Genomic DNA, 20,632 nt, shown 5'->3' with positions numbered 1-20,632 from the left:
TTGTCTGCAGCTGACCCGCTGGGGCTCCGGGCTTTCCTTGCGATGGATAAGGACCCCTCTTCTCCTGCAGGTGCCCAAGGCTGAAACTGGGATTCCACCTCCAAACGTCCATTATTCCTAAGGAGATCTATAATTCCCAACGAAATTCTCCAGCAACCATTACCCTCCATTTGCAATATTTCCTTTGGAATCATTCCTGCCTTGTCTTTCTGTGGAAGTATTTCAAACATTCATTGAGAATTCAGGAGCTGAGTTGGCCTGTTCCTGTCAACTCAGGAGCTGAGTTGACTCAGCTGACAAGCCCAGGCTAAATCCAAACATCCAGAATTACAGGGAAATATAGAGATAGTTTATAAATACTGCCCTCCCCTGCAACCTAGTTCTTCCTTGCAGATCCCCCGAGCACGTTTACTCCATCCTTTCTTCCCAACAGCACCTCTCCGGCACAAATCTCACTGCTAAGATGCAAACTAAACAGAAATCTACTACAGCGCGGGCCTGGGGGGAGGTTGGGGCGGCGCGGGGCCCGAGTGGGTGCCGCTGCATGTGCCGGGAGAGTGGGGCTGAGAGGGGCCGGGCCGCATCCTGGGCTGGTGCCGGGGGAGCGGGGCCAGGCGGGGCCGGGGCCGGTCTCAGGACGGAGCCCCGAGCCCTCAGCGCCGGCGGCCCCGCGCCGCCCCTCACGGCTGAGCCGAGGCTGCTCCCGGCCCTGCGCGGAGCCAGACGGGGGTCGGGACTGGGACCGGGCGTTCTGGTTCGGCTCCTGTCGGTGTCGGCTGGGGGTCCCGAGCGGTCCCGCCTCTCCCCCGGTGAGCGGGCTGTGTGTCGCGGGGCCAGCGCGGCGTTGGAGCTGGGATCGCGACGGGGATCGCTGCGGGCGGCAGGAGCCGCTGCTGCTCCGACTGCAGCCGGCGCTGCGCTGGGGTCCTGGCGGGGCTCCGGGCACCGAGAGGACGGCGGCGGCGATTTCCTCGTGCTGACTGGGACCGGCCGGGGAGAGGGGACCCCCCGTGCTGGCTCCAGGATTCCCCAAACACCGCCGTTCTCTGTGGGGCCGGGGAATTGTTTTTTTTCACCATAGGCAGAAAATTCTTTATGAGAAAACTCAAAATTCAAGGGTATGGTGTCTGAGGGGAGAGGAGAGATTCTGCTATAAATTCAAAATGCATTGGGAAAAATGACACAGCTCATTTCCTCTCCCGGATTAGCTTCTGTGTGATTGTCTGTGACTGCAACTGCTCTGATGGGAGTGTCAACCTGCTGTGGCTATAATGTCCTGCCAGATTCTAAGCACGACAGAAAATAATGGCAGAACTCTCTGGATCAGACAGTGGAGCCTCTCAGTAGTGTCCTAAAGGTCCAGCAGTGCCCAATATCTCTGACTGGAATTAGAAGGGCCTCAGCACAGCCCGTCTGTAGTGCTCCTCCTGTTGAGCTGACACATGTCAGCATCCCTGACCAGGGTTTGAGGGTCCCAGCACAGGCCTCCTGGCACATCCCCCTGCTTCTTCAAGTCCCGTTTAACCAGGGTAATTTTTTCAAGAGTAGGAGCACCCAAAGACAGCACAACTGGCATTACTACTTTCTGGAGGAATCTCTCCTTCTTCACCAAATCCCCATGACCGAAACCCAGCATGAGGCTCAGCTCCCCATCCCCTCAATCTCTCCAAGGAACTGGGCTTGGATTTCCCACTCCAGCAGGGAAGCAACACTCTTCTCCTTATTATATACCCTAATTGCAGTAACTGCATAAGATGTAATTGAAAAGCATTAAACGAATGAAGTGAAATAAACTAAGAGCTGCCAGCTCCTGGGCCATCCAATAGATGCTCAAACCCTAAATCCTAAGAGTTGAGCTCCAGCCCTAGAATAGAGTTCACACCCCCAGTGATTTCAGCTCTTGCCTCACAAGCTTTATTTCACAGCCAGCTTGCTTCTTCCAGCTCCACGTGCATGTTTCTCCATCTCCGGCAGCTGAAACTTCTCCACCGTCAAAGCGGCAGGATCTTCATCTTGGCCCCACCAGCCCAGCAGCAATTCAGCTCTGACCTTGCTGTCTCCACGCCTGCCCCATAGTCAGTTTCCAACTGCACCGTGATTTCAGCCACAGCCCTACAGTGGCTATCGCAGACCCAGGCAATACCCTAGTAGCGCCGGCAGTTCAGGAGCTAGCTTACAGCAATCCCCTTTCAGCTTTACGGACCCTCTCCCATTTTCAGGCTGAAGAGCCAGTGCCAACATCAGTATCACAGGCCTACATTCCTTTCAGCACGCAAATCCTACAGTCTCTACGTCAGCCTTGGGGTTTCTCTACCATGCTTAAAATGCGTTGAGCTATAGCTCTGGAGAGATCCCTTCCCAGACCCAGTGATTTCAGCTCTTTACCCAGAAGCTTTATTTTACGGCCAGCTCGGTTCTTCCAGCTCCGCATGCACGTTCCTCTCCATCTCCACCCCGTGCAACTGCTCCAAGTTGAGACAACAGGGTCTTTTTTTTTTTTTGTCTCATTTTGAGGTTTCAGCTTCTGCGCTTGAAACACTATTCCACCCTCAGCCCAGTAATTTTTATTCCATTAGCACCCCTCTTGGTATGTGTCCCATTTCACTGTCTCTTCCCAGGTCTACACTCCCTATCTCCTTCGGACAGTGACTGCAATTGCAGCACTGCACTCCCCATTCCAGCCCCAGTGATTTCAGCTTCAGTCCCACAAGCTTTATTTCACTGCCAGCTCTTCTCTTTTGCTTCTGTCTCCACCTCTTCCCAGCAGTGGAATATAACGCTGCTTTTGGTTCTCAGGCTATGGTTTTTGTTTTTACTGTAGCTCTGTGTTGTTTCAGCACAGCTCTTCTACCCATATTCCAGCCCCAAACTACTACTCCTTACTGCAGCAACAGCTCCACATCCCCTATCCCAGCCCTTACAGTCATTTCAGCTTCATCCACACAGTTCCCATCCCAGCTCCCTATTCCCTAGAGCAGCCCTACAGGGGTTTCACCCCAAACCCTACCATCTTTGTGTCTTCTCCAGCTCTGCTGTCTCAGCTCCAGCTCCTCAGCTTCCCACCGCCTGTTGCTAAAAGCTGCTACTGCTTCTCACTGCATCCACCGCTCTCCGCCCCGCCGCCGAACTGACACCCGCGCCCCACCAGGACACGCTATTTATGCTCCAGGCCGGCCCAGCCCAGCCAATCACAACCCGAGGCAGCGCCGGCCCCGCCAATCCCAGCCCGCCCGTTCCCGCCCCCCGCGACCCCCCGCCTGTCACTTCTGCCCGTCCATCGGGGGACCGGCAGCGGTTCCCGACATCACCTTGGAGCCGCCCACCGAAGAATGAAATGCAGGAGGGGAGCTTCATGTTCTCGAGGGAATTCTTCAGGCGTGTGTAGCTTCTGAAGCGCACTGATTATCCTGGCTCCCACAGAAAACCTTCCGAAGCTGGAAGGGACAGGCAAGACAACTTCAAGAGTGATGTGGGAAGTACTTTCTCCCAGGTTTGGACACTGTTGAGGTTAGAATGAGTTCGGAAAATTAGTTTTGCCTCTCCTTTTGCCAGCCCAGGACTCAGTCGGTGCTCCCTGGGTGGCTGCGGTTCCCTGTCTGTGGAGGGAGGCAGCCTGTGCTGGAGAGCGGGAGAAAGGTCCCTGCTGGTGGCTGCATCCTGGGTGGGCAGAGAACTCTGACCTTGGCCAGGTGGGTTGGTGAGGATCGAATCAATCCTGCCTCCTTTTGAATGAGTTGTTTTAATGAGTAATCAGCAGGGAACACTTTTAGCCAGCTTTAGTTCAGTTTCTTTTTTATAGGTTTCTGGTTGTTTTTATCATTAAATTACCAAACCTTTAAGTTTGCTAAATGAACCCTGAAAAGGTTCAACGAACCAATCCTGAGGCAATTGAGGCTTGGATACTGGGATCTTACGGCCCTTTGAGGCCACATTGGGTTCACCCCCTGATTTTGGTGCCCAGGGAAACTCCAAGTTAAGACTAATCAAAATATGAACCAGTTCTCATGAAACTTAGCTTTCCAAAACTTGAATCAGGCTAAAAAAAGATGGGACTGTCCTTGTCAGAGAAGCACCTGTGATCCAAAACTGCCTTACGATGCCTGTAAGCAAGAAATACAGGAGGAATGGCTGCTGGCATTTGGCATCCTGGGCTTTCCAGGCAGGTTTTGAACCGGATTACAAGGCAGTTTTCCTGCCTCTGGGGGAGTCGTGGAGGAGGTGGTGGCACCTGCTAGCCGCTGAAAAGGGAAAATGTGGAGAGTGGAAAGTGGGAAGACAGTTGCTGATGCGTGTCCTTGGAATGCAGGTCCTCCCGGTGGGTCTGCGCTGCTGGAAGTACAAAGGAGATCAGTCTTGGGGTACCTGTTTGTCTGCCTGTGGGGCCTGGAAGAGATGCTGGGCATGAAACTGCAGGGATGTTTCCCTTCCTGGAGTGAGAAGCAGTGGAAGTTGTTTGCTGTCTGCTTCCTTATCACCTTCACTACAGTAGCCTGGGGCTGCAGGTAATCCCACCTCACCTTTGCTTTTCCAGGGGTCTCTAATTTAAATCAAAATATAATGCCTTTTTGAGTGTGGCATTTCCTCACTGGGTGGCTGCAGTAGCGGTACTTATCACCAGCTGGCAGCAGCAATTACAGTCCCAGCCAAGATCTCAGACTGTGTTTCAATGAGACAGAAAAAAAGCTGAATAGTCAGAGCTATTTCTATTGCCTTCACAGAGACAGCTTCTTCCATTTTCAAGCCCTTTACTGTGTAATTTATATATACAAAAGTTTTATTTGCATTTTTAAACCCTGTATATCTATATCTAGAATTTCTTCTCCTCCAAGATCCTGTACATAATGCAATAGATACGGGGTTCTATTTTGAAATCAATAGTAATAAAATTTATATATATTATATTTTATATAAACATTATATATTATATCTAAATATAATAATATTTTATATAATATTATATATATTTATATAAAATTTATATATATATATAAAGATAATGAAAGCTAACATTTTTCAGGTTGGTTTTGTTGCTGTGGGGTTTTTTGGGGGGAAGGGAATTGTTGTTTGTTTCTTTGTTTTTCACAGACACAAGCATTTTTGGGCTGTACACCTGCCTTTTTTTTGGGAGGACCCACCTAACCCCTCTCACACCCTATTCACCTTGTCCTCCACTGCATCTTCACACCAATAACATTGGGGTGCCCGAAATTACATCATCACCCCACAGATCCCAACTCCCTCCCTTTTTATTCACCCACAAAGAAGGCACGAAAAGAATCAGCCCGGACGGCAGCATGCTGCATTGAAAATGCCATTTACATAGGTACATCTCTCCTCCAAAAGGAGCATCTGCTAAAAGAATAAAGAGAAGGCAGCCTCCCCCCAAAGGCTGAAGTCCCTTCCCAGCTCCTGTCTCGCAGGCTGGCGGCTGCTCCACAGCAAAGCGATAGTGTATCCGAGGATTGTGCCTCGTCTCCTGCTCAGGCTCTTCTCTGCCTCGTTCCTCCTCTGTTCCGGCGCTCCAGCCAGTGCCGGGTGTCTCATCCCCTCCCTATGATCCTGCTGCGCGGAGATCACCGTGAGGCTGGAGGATGCGGCTGTGCCGCGATTGGAATCTGCGCTCACAGACCCAACCGCCACATCTCCAGCCCTCCCGCCGCTGCCGTGCGGCTCACTCGCTTGGTCAATACAGCTGAAAGTCAAGCTTACACAATTCCGTGTAAATTCTCCATTGAATTGGTATGAAATGGCATGCTGACTACACTTCAGACAATGCTATTGTGGCACTTCTATTTTCATACTTCTAAGTAAAATTTTTATTATAATACTAGACCTGTGACAAAGTCGGATGACTGGCTTTTCTCAGTATTAAGTACAATGCTGTGCAGATGTGTCTTGTAGTCCTTTGCTTTTCATCTGGCAGGCGAGTCACCATGCAAGCTCACTTTCAGTCATGTAGTGTTAATGGAAATCATTGTTATGTGGCATCTAGACTTGAGAGCGGCATTCAACACCAAATCTGACCCGTCCTCTTGGCTGTCTTGGAACTGACTAGTTTCTGCTACTTGCAGGCATACTGGTGTGCAATAGAAGTACTTTCCATGGAAAACTCTCAGCAGATGCCTGAAACGACGTTTTACCTTGACGTTTACAAAGCCGGCATTCGGGAGGGCCGGTGCTGGCCAAGATCCCTCCCCACACAGGGGCGAAGGATCCGTTCACTCCCCTCGCGGGACTGCAGCTCCCGACAGCGGAGGACAGACCAGTGGCTCGCGGCTCGAGACTACAACTCCCGGCGAGCCCTGCCGGAGGCGCAGCGGCTGACGCGTCTGCCGACGCGGCGTATGAGTGGTTGGCGGGCCGGGGCGGACGCGCGGGACCCTGCGCCGGGGTAGCGGGATGTGCGCGGGGAGTTCCCGGCGCCTCTCCCGCGCGGGACGGAGCCGCGGGAGCGACGCTGGAGGGGCGAAGCCTCCGTCTGGCCGCCCACATGGAGCTGAGCAGCGCGGAAGGGGCGTCCACCCGATTCCTCGGCCTCACTCAGCGGTACCGGAGGCGGGAGCTAAGCTCGGGTGGGGAGGGGCGTGGCGCGCTGCCGACCGGCGATGGCGGAGAGTGAGGCGGTGCGTTGCTTCCGCGGACGGGGGGCTGGAGGGGCCGCCCGGGCGAGCGGCGCTGGCCGCTCCCGCGGTGTGGAGCGGCTGGGCCCTCGGGCTGGTGGAGCAGCAGGAGCCCCCGACCTGCAGCCGTCCCCCTCGGGCTGCTGCAGGTGGTGTGGGCGGAGTCGGACAAGCCTCTTCAGAGTCGGTTTCGCAGCGTAATCAGCGTTGCGCTCGTGCAAGCAGATAGCGCTGGATGATATCACTGGAATTGCACGATTGGTGACTGCGTTAGTGGTCGTGACTCTTTCTTAAATGAAAACAGATTGACCGATACTGACAAGTAAACATATAGGTGATAAAGATAATGGCAAGCCCAGGGGGCATGCAGGCTATATCTTTCTGATCACACAAGTGCAATCTGCAAACTCACCCCCTCCTGCCACTACCCTCCCGACCCCCAAGTAAAGTGCTTTCCAGTGTCGAACTTCTGAAAGACAGAACTTGTGATTCGACACTAGGATCCTAAAATCGTCTACGTTTAGCTTACCCAGATGTGTTTAACTGTGCTTTGTTGTTCAGCTTTTAGCACTGTTTTGTAGAAGCTTCTGTTGAAACGGGAGGAAGCTAGTCCTCTCTTCTCATTACTGTTCATTTATACTGCACCTGTCTTTTCAGACAAATGGGAAAGGTACGTGGGGTATACTGTGTAGATGCTATACAGATGCATGTAAGCTGGTTAGGTATATGCATGTGAATAAAGGTGCATCTGTATTTAAATACTTTACAATGTAAGTAAATTTTAAATTATTGAGTCCAGCTAATCTGAGGCACCAATGGGCTAACCTCTTCAGTGCTGGCAGTTCATCTTAATAGGATGAAAACTACTCTAAAATTGTCATAGCTGGAGCAGTCGTTTTTCTTACATAGATCAAGACTGAGGAAGAAAATGAAGTAATTCAATAAAGAAAATTAATATGAACAACTGATTTTAGTCACAGTGTATTTTTTAAATTAGAAGATGTTGTATGTCAGAGAGTTGAGTACAAATCTTGGTGGTAACCGAGAGTGGAGAGCCGAAGAGGTATGCAGGCAGGAACTTGTTAGGGAGTGTATGTGCTTATGCAGAGAGCGTGATAATGTGAATCTTACCTGTGCCTAAATTGAAGCTAAGATGCCTAATTTTTATGAGGTTGTCTCTGTAGCATTTATGTTGGCGTGGGATTCTGCTTTAATTACAAGATTAGAAGCGGGTGATGTGTGACATAAAGTAGTTAGGTTGAGAAGAAGTAGAGATTAGCTCTTGGGTGTAATTCTGATTTTTAAAAGGACTGCTAGCGTTTTTGAAGGTTAGGTATGTTTTAGGTAGTTTGGGTTGGGACACGAATGAGAATATTGATAGTAAAGCAGTCTTGTTTTAATCATTAGCTCAGATGTATTCCTGTTCTTTTAGTTGTTGAGAGTGCTGTCAGAAAAATGCATTTGATACCAAAGGGTGTGGATCGTGGCATGACAGTCTATGTCTTTGAATTATTGGAATGTAGCTTGTGAAGAGGTGGTGCATAATGCGATACAATGGTATGTGGTTGTTAGTGCAGGAGGATTTTGAACTTTGTGTTCTAGGATTACTTTCGTTTGCTATCTTTGTTAAGGTGGTGGAGGGAAAACCTCTGAAATGCTGTTGTTTCCTTATGCTGTTAAAGTACTGGTTTTGTTTCTCGTTGTGTGTAGGCTGAAAAAAGACAGAAAAATATCAGTAGCAACCTACTAATATGGTCTTACTGTGTTGTATAGTGCAGTTATCCTCTTTGAAGCATTAAGTTTACATTTTGAACATGGTTATGAGCCACCACCCGCTTTGGAACTCTGACTGCATTGTGCCCAAGTACTTAATTCAACCATAGCTTTTGCTTCCAGTCAGGATGTGGACGTTTCCTTTGGGAGTAATGTGAAAGCCGACTGCAGTGGGTGCTAGAAATTGTGCATGCTGTAAGAAGTGTTTCCTGCAGCAATGAGTTTATATGCTGTAAACCTTGTTCAGCAGAAATGATATTTTTTTAATGGCAAGGTATAGCATTGCAGGGAATGTAAGGCTAGTTGACTTGTGTACACTGATGAAGCATTTCTATTCCAGCTCTGTCTCTGAAGATCTGGGTTGCAGACGCGGAGAGTTTAGCAGAAAGCATTACGGATCTGTGGAGCTTGTACGTATACATAGCTTGTTGTTCAGTTTATCAGCTTATAATGCAGAACTCTAATCCTTTTCATTTCCAAGTAAAAAAATTTGATCTAGTTTGGAAAATACTCTTTCTCAGCTGGACTTGAAAGTTATAAGCTAAGATAAAGCAGCTTCTGAATAGATATACATCAGACCCATGATAGGACATCTTTTTACTACCTTATTAATTCATATCTCATTGCAACAGGAAAGGAATTGTTATATAAATACTGTATTTATGCTCACGTGTGCACATATGTGTGTATGTAGTTTTATATGTACATCACTTGTAAAAGTGGGAGAGGACTTAAAATTGAATGAACTAGTCAGAATTAGGATTTCGAAAACGGTTCCCTAGAATCTGTCAGTTATTCTGCATTTTCTTGAAATTCAGAGGTTAAGTTGGCACTTCATTTTTCTCATATACAAATTTGTTCTCCGCTGTGAAAATATGTCAGCAGTTAAAACAGTGGCATTATGATTACCAGGTCATAATGAAATTACATAAATTTGCTGTAGGGTAGCTGAAGTGGGGAGGAGTTAAGAAAATGAGCTCTAGCTGTGTTACTGTGGGAAGAAATCACAAGTTTTCTACTGGCTATAGTTGTAATTTTAAAGTTCTTGGGTAATACATTTACAAATGTGTATGTAAATTGGTGGCCTAGTTTCTGGAAGTTGCATTGTGGGAACACCAGGTATCTTTCTTTCCTTTCCACACATTCCGTATAAAAGATGTGATGTTTTAATCCAAAAAGGCTAGTAAACTGTTTTCTGGTAAGAGGCTCTTTTGTTCCTGGTACTTAAAGTCTTTTGCTGGAAAATAAAAAGTTATATAAATTACAAATTCATGTTAAATTCACATGAATAATCTTGTTTCTTGGTTGTTTTTCATAAAAAATTCTTTATGAAAGTGTTGCTTTTGGAGTACAGATGTATAAAGGCTCTTGTTGTCCTTTCAAATTTCTAAATGAATAATACTTAACTTGTCTTGCTTCATTGTTTTCCACAGTAGCATCACATTCATGCCTCGTGAGAGTTCTTACTGGGTCATTCAAAATCTTTAGTCATACTGCTAGCAGCTGGACTGATCCCTTCTCTGTGGGGAATCATGATGCCTGGAACAAAAAGAAATGGTTGTAAGCTTGGATTGCTGATCATATGGCTATTTTTGGAAGTAGAATCTTTATGTTAAACTCTCTTGTAGCTTATATCTAGTGATGCTGATGGAGCCATTCAAAGAGCTGGACGGTTCCGTGTGGAAAATGGCTCATCTGGTGAGGTAAGTGCTCAAAAATACTCATAGAAAGGTGAAAAAATTATTCAGCTTCAGCTATTTTTCACCTATGGAAGATCCATTTGCAGTCATTTACTAAGGAAGAGGACTTTGATAATTCTGGCATTTTGTTTCGTTTTGGCAACATTTTTGCTCACTCAGTCGTGTTAGGAGAGGAGAAAAATACCTCTGAATGACATTTCCCAGTCTCTAGTTCATCACTCTATAAATATACTGTCCTGTTGGTACTATGATTTTCAAGGTGACCTCTGTGCTTGAAAGTTTGCTGCTTGGCGTGATGAGGTTTAGCTTCATTTTTTTGACCCACAGATGTCTTTTGGCAGCTGTGCTTATCTTCAGATAAGAGAAAAAGAAATTGAGCGGAGCCTTAGAGACTCATTCCCTTCATCTTTCTTCCCACTAAACTTGCAGTGTGTCCTTGCAACTACTCCATTGACACTTAGGTTTCCACTTACCTTCATGTTTGATGATACTTTGCAAAACTTTCATCTGTCAATACCATCTTACTATTGGAAGAAAGAAGACATCGTATTCTAGAAATATTTGTAATATCTTGGTAAAGTGCATATTGAACTAATAATGAGCAAACTGTTACTGATCATCTGCTTGCATCAACATGGGCTGCAGAGTTGAAAGCAATCTAACTATTCTGTGTTGATTCTTTGGGGGATCATGTTTGGTCCTCTGTCTTTTTAGCTCAGTTTCATGCAGTTTAAAAGTCAGTTTGCTCGTATCGCAGGAAGATTTGTTGAGTGTGTGATGAATGGCCACATGGTGAATGAAGAATGAGTATGGAATATGGAATATGGAGAATGGCTTTTTCTTCGCGTGTTCATTCGTAGTGGGGAAGGACTTGAGGGATGCTTGGGAATTTACCTTAATTTATGAGAAACAGTACCAAAGAACTTCCAAAGCATGCTTTGGTTAAGCAAGGAGACTTTGAGGATTAATTTGGGAAGAATTGAGAAAATTAAACTTGAAGGCATTAATTTATTTAAGTTTTAAAAATATTTGTCTTCAACATTGAAACATTCAACAAAAAACATTTGTCTTCAACATTTTAAAATGACATTTTAATGTCATTTTTTAATGTCTGACATTTTAAGACATTACCCGTAGGAGTGGTACACTAGGACAAGACTGCACTAAGACTATCTGCTTAGAGAGAAATTACAAAAAAGGGTAAATGAGAGGGAGATTTTTTTTGTTTTTGGCTACACACCGTCTTCAGAAAAATCCTTGCTTTTTAAAAAGCAGCGTACAGCTAAAAATTCAGGTGAATCAACCAGTCTTTATTTGCTTTTGCCTATATTTTGTCCTCTTTTTTTCACTTGGCATTTAACATACCAGTCTCCCAATTCTATTTCAGAATACAGATTACGCTCCGGGTACATGGCACAGAACGGATGTGCATTTGGAAAACCCAGAGTATCATACAAGATGGTACTTCAAGTACTTTTTAGGGAAAGGTAATTATTCTTTTGTGGATGGATTGGAATTTGGACTAATGAAAATGTACTGTAGTTTTGAATTGTTATTATTTCGACATGGAAAAAGATATGGTGTTAATTTAGTATTAAAACATTTTCTGTCATATACATGAAACAAGTCCTTGTTTCATGTGTTTTTAACCTGAAAACGAGATGCGTGTCTATGAGAAGTGAAACGCCTGCTACCAAAAAGAGATGTTTTGAAATTCTTCTTGGCTTTGAAAGCTCTACTTATCTCTTGGGGTGGTTTTCTTACACATCTGTATATAAATACATATTTATTTATGCCAACAATTATACCCTTTTTATGTATCGATGCATATATTTACAGGCATCATTCTGATTCTGCATGTGAGCGGGTGGGTGTGTCTTCCTTATGATTGATAGAGCTGCTTGTTTTTCTCCCAACAGTTCATCAGAATTATATAGGTACAGATGCAGAGAAGAACCCTTTCTTTCTGTCTGTTGTACTGTCTGACCAAAACAATCAGCGCGTTCCTCAGTACCATTCAATACTTTGGAGAAAGACAGTAAGAAACAAATATTTGACTGCTGTTCTGACTTGTTTGTTTATTTTGGATCTGTTTATCATATGCTTTTTCCTCTTTCTCCAGAATTCAAGTACTTATTATGCATTTTCATTTTATATAATAGGAACATATAATTCTACCATAGTAGATAAAACTAAAATAAATTTGCAGATAACATTATACTAAACTTTTTGACAGAAATCTGTAATGTCAGATATTTTCTAATTGTTTGAACAACTGCTTTTTTTAAGAAATGATGCCTAAATTGTTCTTGATTACGTCTTATGATCAGTTTAGGCAATGACTCTATAATGCTTTTAGAATTCTCTTGTTCAATGGTAAGAAAATATGCAAGTCTGATTTTCACTTTTTTTCAACTTAATGTTCCATGAGAGTCTTTTATCTAAACAGTTGATTTAAAACTCTACTTTAGGCATACATGGTTTGCTTTTTTTTTCTTTGCAACACCCATGACTTTTTTTTCCTCTAAACCAGCAGTAAATATAGCTAAGCAAAATTACCTTGGTTTTCTTCCTTTTTTTAAAAAAAAAAATTATTATTCCTATTTGAATATGCAGAAAAAGTTGGTATATCCTGTAATATATCCCAGCTTTTCTTGTTTACAGGGTACTCAGAAAATATGTCTCCCTTACAGTCCCACAAAAACATTATCAGTGAAATCTATATTAAGGTATGTATTTGCAAATAAGTTACCAGTTTAGATATTTGCCTGTATACCTAGGAATCCATTAAAAGTGTCTTTAAATAAACAAGTAATGTGTACCAGGTAATTGAGTGATTTTGCAGGTTTTAAAAACCTGTAATCTGTATAGAGTAGGAACAAATGTCTCTTGTTTGATTGAAGACGGGCCACTGGTTAATACTGCCAGTGCTTATTTGAAAGGAGAATTCTGGAAGCAGACCATGCGTTTTGGTGTGAAGTCACTACTAACAGATCTGGATGTTCCTGCTACTGCACAAGATTTATGAGCGATCCCAGACTCTGCCTGAGAGGCTATCAGCCTTCGAGCCTCGCTTCTTAAATCTGATTTCCTGGGCTGGGGCTCCTTTTTGGAGTGTCAGGATGGTGAGTTGAAAACCCTTGAGATACCTTTCATCTTCTTCGTCAAGTTGAGCTAAGTGCCATCTTTGAACTCTTACTGTTTTGGCTCGCATAGTGTTCCTAATGGTCTGTACTGCATTCTCGGCCTGCCTAAGTACTTAATTTTCCATGTCTGCCCACCAGTCACTGAAGTCACTCTTCCTAATATCCCTTTCCAACTCTGCCTCTCTCTCTGCTCCACCCGCAAGTGTGTATTTTGTCAGGCATCTCAGGGTGGAGAAGCTGTCATCTGTTAGCTTAGGGTTGTAACTCTGTGGCCAAAACATCCTGATGTGTTTCATCCTGTGATGCTCCAGTATTCTACAGAGGAAGATGGTAGGCTTTTTTCAGACCTTGATTCTCCCAGGGTTTGTGCCACATACAGTCAGTTGCATAAATGCCGTCTCCTTTTGCCTGCTTCATCTTGGACTAAAAACTCATCCCTGACTATTTGTTTTGCTTTTACAGTCCTTGAGCCATCCCTCAGGTCAGATTGATAGTCCTTTGACATTACAACCTGTTCACACCTGGTGTGAATCTAGGTATTGACTGTCTCGAAGAATTTTGGTTGCATTAATAAGTGTCCTTTTTCTACATTCTTTGGAATGCTTTAGTACCTTTCAAAAAGAGCTAAAGAAAATCATCTCTGCACTGTCATCTAACAAAAGCAACAGTGAAAGGATTTCACCTCTGTGTTAGTTTGCTGTGCCCCAGGCAGATTGCATTTTGCACTGTGACATACTGCGCAGTTCTATAATGCTTGGGGGTGGGTGGGAGGAAGGGACATAAAAACAATAGTAAGTGCAGAAGTATGAGTTAAGAAAAAAATGCTATGGATTAGATATTTCTGTTTATTGAGGCAGTTGATCTTGTTTTTTTTATGTGAATACCTTTTCTGTTCTGTCTGTGAATCATGGGTGTGTGAATTTGATGGTGAACTTCTCATTTTTCATTTGACTTGCCTTGAATTATTTAAGAAGAAAGAGAACTCAAAAATAGAATTGGTTATTGAGCCCTCCTAAAATGCTTACAACAATTATGTTTAAAGCCACAGTGAAGGGTGATGTAGTAAAGCTCTGTGCTTTATAAGTAAATAAATTTAAATCTGATCTGCACACAGGGTTTTACTAATTTAATCTAAAATTAAATTTTAGATTAAAATTAATTTTAATCTAAAATACAAAAGACGTTTCGGAAGTGTCGGAAGTTAGTATTTTGGGAAAGAAGTGGCATTTCTTTCCATGGAAAGAAACCTTCCATTTAGCAGAGGCTCTTCGAACAGTTAATTTTGTAACCCGTTGTAAGTGCAATCGGTTGGCATTGAAATGTGTACTTGCCCTATAAAGCACTATTTCATTTGCATTTCAGTGCTATGTGTCTTGATAAATTTGAGAAGAGCCCAAGAGAAATTTTTCATCCTGAGATACAAAAGGTAGGAAGTGACTATTTTTGTTTGGTTCTTTTTCTTTATTATTTTTCTGGAAATACAAGTAATTAAGTATAAATATTACTAGTTTGTTTCTTCCAGTAGCAGCTAATAATGATGATTATACATAATACTACTTAAACTGTCTTTATCCATTGAACTTTAGCCATTTCAAATCAAAACTTATAAACACATCCTTGTAGAACCTTTAATACAAGTGTGCTAAAGATACTGATTTTATTTACAGGATTTATTGGTTCTTGAAGAGCAAGAGGTAAGTATAAACTTAACCACTTCTAACTCACAGACCTGTCAAGTGAATACGGCTTTGTATTTGGACGTGCTTATGATGACTTTGCTATCAGTTGTTGATTACAATAAAAAAAAAATCAATGTTTTTAGGACATGATATCAAAAATAACTTTAAGCATCAACTTAATATCTCATAATACTAGATCACCAACTTAGATTAACAATTTTATGCTGTACTATAAAAGTGTAAAGGTAAGTTATTATGTACTAGGAGATGGTATAGGGGAGGTGGTATAAAGTGTATGTTCTGATGTGTGGGCTGTATACAAATATACATCTATAAAAGTCCTTACGGGAGACAAATTTTTAGATCTTCTGCTTGATTGTGTGTTTATCATATAATATTTGGTTATATTTCTCAGGGATCTGTGAATTTTAAATTTGGAGTCCTTTATGCTAAGGATGGTCAGCTTACAGATGATGAAATGTTCAGTAATGGTGAGTTTTTCATCTTCTCCTTAATGGTGTTATTAATCTGAATAATAATAAAAAGAAGGTAGTGCCTACACCTGAAAGCAGGGTGGGAGGTAATTGTTATATCAGCAGCCTTTTGCTGGGTTTCATGTGTTGGGTGAAAAATTGTAGCATAGGGGCTTCTAATTCTCTAAGATGTTGCTGTAGGAAGCCTACTATTACAGGTTGAAAGACAGTGAAATCTTTCGTCTGGCCTGTGTGACATAACTTTTATAAAAAAGCAGTGAAGGAGGCGGCTCATTAACTCACTGCCTGTAGTTCTTTCACTTTTTTATGGCACGGTCGCATTCTCCTATGCACTGGAGCAGCATTGTTGTTAGCAAAAGAGGTCATTGTTTAATGTCACATGATGATGCCTATTCTGCAAGATTGGGATGCTGTTTCCAGAAAGGCAGTAGGCTTGGAAGACATGGAAGGAAACTAATTCAGCTGGAACTTGTGTCCTGGAAGCAGGACCCATTTCCTTATTTTGGTTATTTTAAAGACATGTCCTATTACCACGTGTGTGCTTTTTTGGTAACATTTCTCCCTCCCACATGTAGAAACTGGAAGTGAAAGCTTTCAAAGATTTTTGCATCTCTTGGGTGACACAATTACTTTGAAGGGCTGGTCAGGCTACAGAGGAGGACTGGACACTAAAAGTAAGAACTCACCTGAAGCAATAAAGGGGGGGTGTGGAGCTGCATTCTGAATGTTTCTTCTTATTGCATACTGCGCATATTGTATATATATTGTAGTTATTAAACAATCCCAAAATGCACTTCCTGGTATGTGTACTAAATGCTCTGCTTCACCAGGAAAGAGTCAGGTCAGCTTAAGTCACTGGTATGGAATGCAGTTATGACGTATATTGTCAAGGTGAACGGTTTCATTTTAAGTTGGAATGAGGTGAACAATAACCTGACATGTTACTTGCTTCATGATAGTAGGACATTGTGACTTCAAGACCTGTGATTTCAGGAGGGTAGGTGAAAGATGTTGTAGGTTTTAAGTGTGAATATGCAGATTAGTTGCAAACTTGGGTTTGGACTCACACAAAACATGCAGTGTGGACATTTTCTAAAATGGATCAGGCAGAAAAGGATAAGTAAAGAAGATTTTGTAGAAGGACTTGAAATATCTTTTGATCTTCAGAAAACATGGAGGACATTCTCCTTAAAATACTGTCTTCCCTTGCAGATGATACAACAGGAACCTGTTCCATCTACACAGTTTTTCAAGGGCATGAAATTATGTTCCATGTTTCAACCATGCTACCGTATTCTAGAGAGAACAAACAGCAGGTACATGGTTCTCTTTCTTTTTTATTTCCCTATTTATTTGTTAAATCACAAAACTTCATAAGAAATAAAGGATTTCTTGTCTGTTAATATTTTAGAAATGTAAACTTTGAGACTTTTGTGCTTTTTTCTTCAATATTCTACCTAATGCTGAAGATTTCATGATGTTTATAAGAAATAATGCATCCTATCATTTCCATTAAGGTACAAAAGATACTTGTGAAGATCATCTAAATTGCTTCACTGACAAGTGGTTGAGAAAGTATGGTGTTCAGATGACTTGAAGAGCTTCACTGCTGTAATTATTACTTCAAAGATTTTAGGAGAACTGGAAATTAGCCTTGTGTGTGAATTGTAGGAATATTAACATGTGTAACACATATCTCCTGCGTGAGTAGCAATTAGTGTAGCTTGAAAGAAATTCCTCTTGTGAGCATGGTAATGTTGGTAAATGTAAGGAAGTGCCATCACGCTCTCATGGATAAACGAGGCGGGTTCTTGTTCAAATATGCTGTCATTCATTGCTCAAGCCTTTTTTTTGTATTTATGATGAGGAAAAAAACTTTATAGATGTATGTTTTTACTATACATTGTGCATTCATAATGATTTACCTAAATTACTTACAAATTACTTGGTTTACTATTTATTATGCATTCTTACAGTAATATAGTTAGATGATATAATTAAAATGTACTTTTTCTGTTTCTGTGTCAGTTTTCTCATGCTTTTTGCTTGGACTGATGACAAAATCATGGAAGAAAATGGTGGCCAATCAGGAATTTTTTTGTTTTTTAAGAGTAACTCAACACCAGAGTTTTTTGTCCTTTTATTTCATGCAGTAGATTGGCTCTTTTGGAATGCTTGAGGTTCCATACCTGGTTTGTGAATGATAGTTATGAAAACTAGGAGTGCTCTTCTAAACATATGCAATATCTGTTCTTCTAGAACCTGCCTTGTCGTGTGCACCATGTTGTTGCTAAGTTTACTTGCTTATAGTTAGGTAATGATTTTATACTGCCCTCAGTCAGGCTGACTGTAACTCTTCTGTTTGCAGTTTAGGAATATTGTTTTACTATTCTGTCACAGAATTGCTAAGATACTTACTTATGTCTTGTAAGTCACTGTGTCAATCTCTTTTTTTCTGCCTTTTCTTTCTTTTTTTCCTTTCTTCTTTTCCTTTTTTTTTTTCCAGGTAGAAAGGAAGCGACATATTGGAAATGACATTGTCACTATCATATTTCAGGAAGGTGAAGAGTCTTCTCCAGCATTCAAGCCATCCATGATTCGCTCTCATTTCACACGTATCTTTTTTCCTGACATTTTCAATTTTATTCTTTTTTTAAGATCAGTAATACTTTTAATTCTGCCCTAACCCCTCCCTGCATGCTGTTTATGAAAGTGAAAATTATTTTACAAGGGCAGTTGCATTCTTGCATTCTTCACCTTCAGCTGCCTGACTAGGAGTTTCCAAGTCTGCAGCATCAAATAGTCTTTGTTAAATCCCTTAGAAGATAAGCTAAAAGCAAATATGTGAGTTTTAAATGATGGTTTTATTGAAAACACTTATTTGTATCATTTCACAAATATAATTTTATACCTTTTCAAAAAATATAAGTTCACAAATATATTTTTTCACAAATATATTTCTCTTAGTTATGTAAATTATTTTTGGCATTAAATTTTGGCATTTTACTCAATACTGCATTTCAGTTTTTAGATGCTGTCTATTGTTTGTATTTATGTATTTTAGATCAGTATTTGTCAAATTTTTCAGACCATTAACCATATATTCTCCAGTCTTTTAGCAACCTGTGTTTTTCAGACTTCTGGTTGAAATCATTTTGAAGACTATGATTCCAAAAACCAGCGGCCAATCCCTTGGAATTAGGGGGTCACAACAGTAGTAATCTGTAGAGTTCAACCTGACATTTGTTAGACTAGATGGAATGGAATGAGGAGAAATGGATGAAAAGAAGAAAACTCTAATTTCTATCTATAGTCCGTTGCTGAGTTTTAAAAATTTATCACAAAGCTTAAAAATTCTGCACGTAGTTCTCAGGCAGACTAAATGTTCTTAGAATTCATTTGCTAGGGGTGAATGAAAAATGAATAAAAATTTAAAAAATAATAAAAATCTTTACATATCAGAGGAACCTGAATACTAAGAAGAGTTGTTTACCACAGTGTAATTCTTCACTAGAGGATCAGCCTTAGTATAACTTGCACTTTAAATTATTCTCTCAATTTTCTTATGTTTCTGTTGGCTAAATTATTTTGTCGGAATCTTTTTTTCAGTGAAAGCTTTGGTATAAACAAAGTTCAGTATCAATACTGTTTTATCAACTAAATAAAAGAATTTTTAATCACAAATATATCAAATAAAATAAACTTCTATAGTATGTTTTCTGCTGTGTCTGTCATAGTAGCTTAATTTTTAAAACAATAAAATTTTTCTATAGGACCTTTATGAACAGTAAAATCTGTATGGTCTATAATAGTTTATATATTTACAATGACTTTGAATAATATATGTTAGCCTTATTAAATCTGCAGTGTACTGCAGGAAAAAGAAAAGTTTATTAAAATACATGTGAGCTGTATTAGAACTGCCTTAACTTCCTTAACAGTACATCAGATATTTTTGCTTTAGTGAGATATAATAAGCAGAATGATAGTTACAGGTAGGTGCTGATTGTAACAAATAATTTCACAATAAATTGCTGATGGTTTAGAGAAAATGGGAGAACGTTTTGGCAATGGGAAGACTTTCTGGCATAGAGACAGGTCCACCTGTCTGTCTGCTTGGAAGCCAAATGAGCTTTAGAAACTGATAACCACTATGGATCTGCATAGTCACTAGACTGGCTACAAGCAGCATGTCTCTGACTGTCAGAAAAATTAAATTCTGGGACAGGCATAAGCTAAGGGGGAAACCCAAAACTGGTTTTTCAGGTGAAATATAAAAAATCATTAAAGATACACTTGGAACTTTCAGACCTAGTGATATCAATGACAGTAAACTATGTGGATGATGAAAGTTAATTAACGCATGTGATGTTGTGATAGCCATGGACTACAAATCACAGTTTGGCTGTAGCTGAGCAAACTTGTTCATTTTGAGGGATTTTAAGAGAGCACTACTGTAGTTGAATGTCATGTACTGAAAAACTACCGGAATTTTACATATCATTGTATTTCTCCAGTGTGCCATTAAATCTAACTCCAGAGAAGAAGAATGATACTTCAGTTTGTGTATGTGGGTTTTTTTTCCCCCTGCCTCCTATTTATAGCTAAGGTTTCTTTTGGAAAATGTCTGTAATGCAGTTAAGCAAAGGTATAGTTTTATTTTGCTTCAAGGTCACGTAAGCTTCCTCTTGCAAATTTGTTTAAGTTGATTGTCCTCATAGCTTCTGCTTTTCAGCATTCTCAGGTTTGTGAGAAGCACAAAACATGTTCATGATTCCAGTGTGCAGTGAAAATGCAGTCACTTCTTTCTTTTTCTTGCTTTGGGACAGAAATCTGGACATACATTCCTCATTAACCTTTAAGAAGTGGTTGTTGTCCTTACTGTAAACTAATATTAGATGGGTTAGCCATGGTAAAATGCTTTTTATATTGCTGTTTATGTGGGGAAGGATATGAGTTGCTGTTACTAAGATAAATTTCTCTCTCCTGAATTAAGTAACTGGCTGCTTTTACAGATCAGTCCATTTTATCTTAGCTGCTTCATTCTGCCAGTCTTGACGCATCTTGCCATAGTACATATCGCATAGGGTTTTTTCTATATGACAACCTTAGAACATTATATTTCAGCTTGGCCCAATTATGTTTCCTTCTGTTCTTTCATCGTAGGCCTGAATACATTTTGTTCCTTCTCTTACTGTTGTGTGTGTGTGAAGACAGTCT

At 41.5% G+C, this 20,632-nt stretch overlaps 1 protein-coding gene across 1 annotated transcript in view; it reads left to right on the top strand.

The window, feature by feature from the left end:
* The first annotated feature begins 6,279 nt into the window (after positions 1–6,279).
* Positions 6,280–20,632, top strand: part of GARNL3 (GTPase activating Rap/RanGAP domain like 3) — a 31,599-nt gene continuing 17,246 nt past the window's right edge. The window contains exons 1-13 of the mRNA XM_066333039.1: positions 6,280–6,546; positions 8,734–8,803; positions 10,022–10,096; positions 11,481–11,580; positions 12,013–12,131; positions 12,758–12,822; positions 14,602–14,665; positions 14,907–14,933; positions 15,334–15,409; positions 15,988–16,086; positions 16,625–16,728; positions 17,919–18,027; positions 19,362–19,407. Coding sequence (XP_066189136.1) covers positions 6,491–6,546; positions 8,734–8,803; positions 10,022–10,096; positions 11,481–11,580; positions 12,013–12,131; positions 12,758–12,822; positions 14,602–14,665; positions 14,907–14,933; positions 15,334–15,409; positions 15,988–16,086; positions 16,625–16,728; positions 17,919–18,027; positions 19,362–19,407 — 1,010 coding nt within the window. The 5' untranslated portion in view covers positions 6,280–6,490. The remainder of the gene's footprint in view (positions 6,547–8,733; positions 8,804–10,021; positions 10,097–11,480; positions 11,581–12,012; positions 12,132–12,757; positions 12,823–14,601; positions 14,666–14,906; positions 14,934–15,333; positions 15,410–15,987; positions 16,087–16,624; positions 16,729–17,918; positions 18,028–19,361; positions 19,408–20,632) is intronic.

This window comes from Sylvia atricapilla, chromosome 19 (assembly GCF_009819655.1).
Source record: "Sylvia atricapilla isolate bSylAtr1 chromosome 19, bSylAtr1.pri, whole genome shotgun sequence".
Taxonomy (NCBI): Eukaryota; Metazoa; Chordata; class Aves; order Passeriformes; family Sylviidae; genus Sylvia; species Sylvia atricapilla.
Note: the sequence above shows the minus strand (reverse complement) of the source record. Positions and strands in the feature narration are given on the sequence as shown.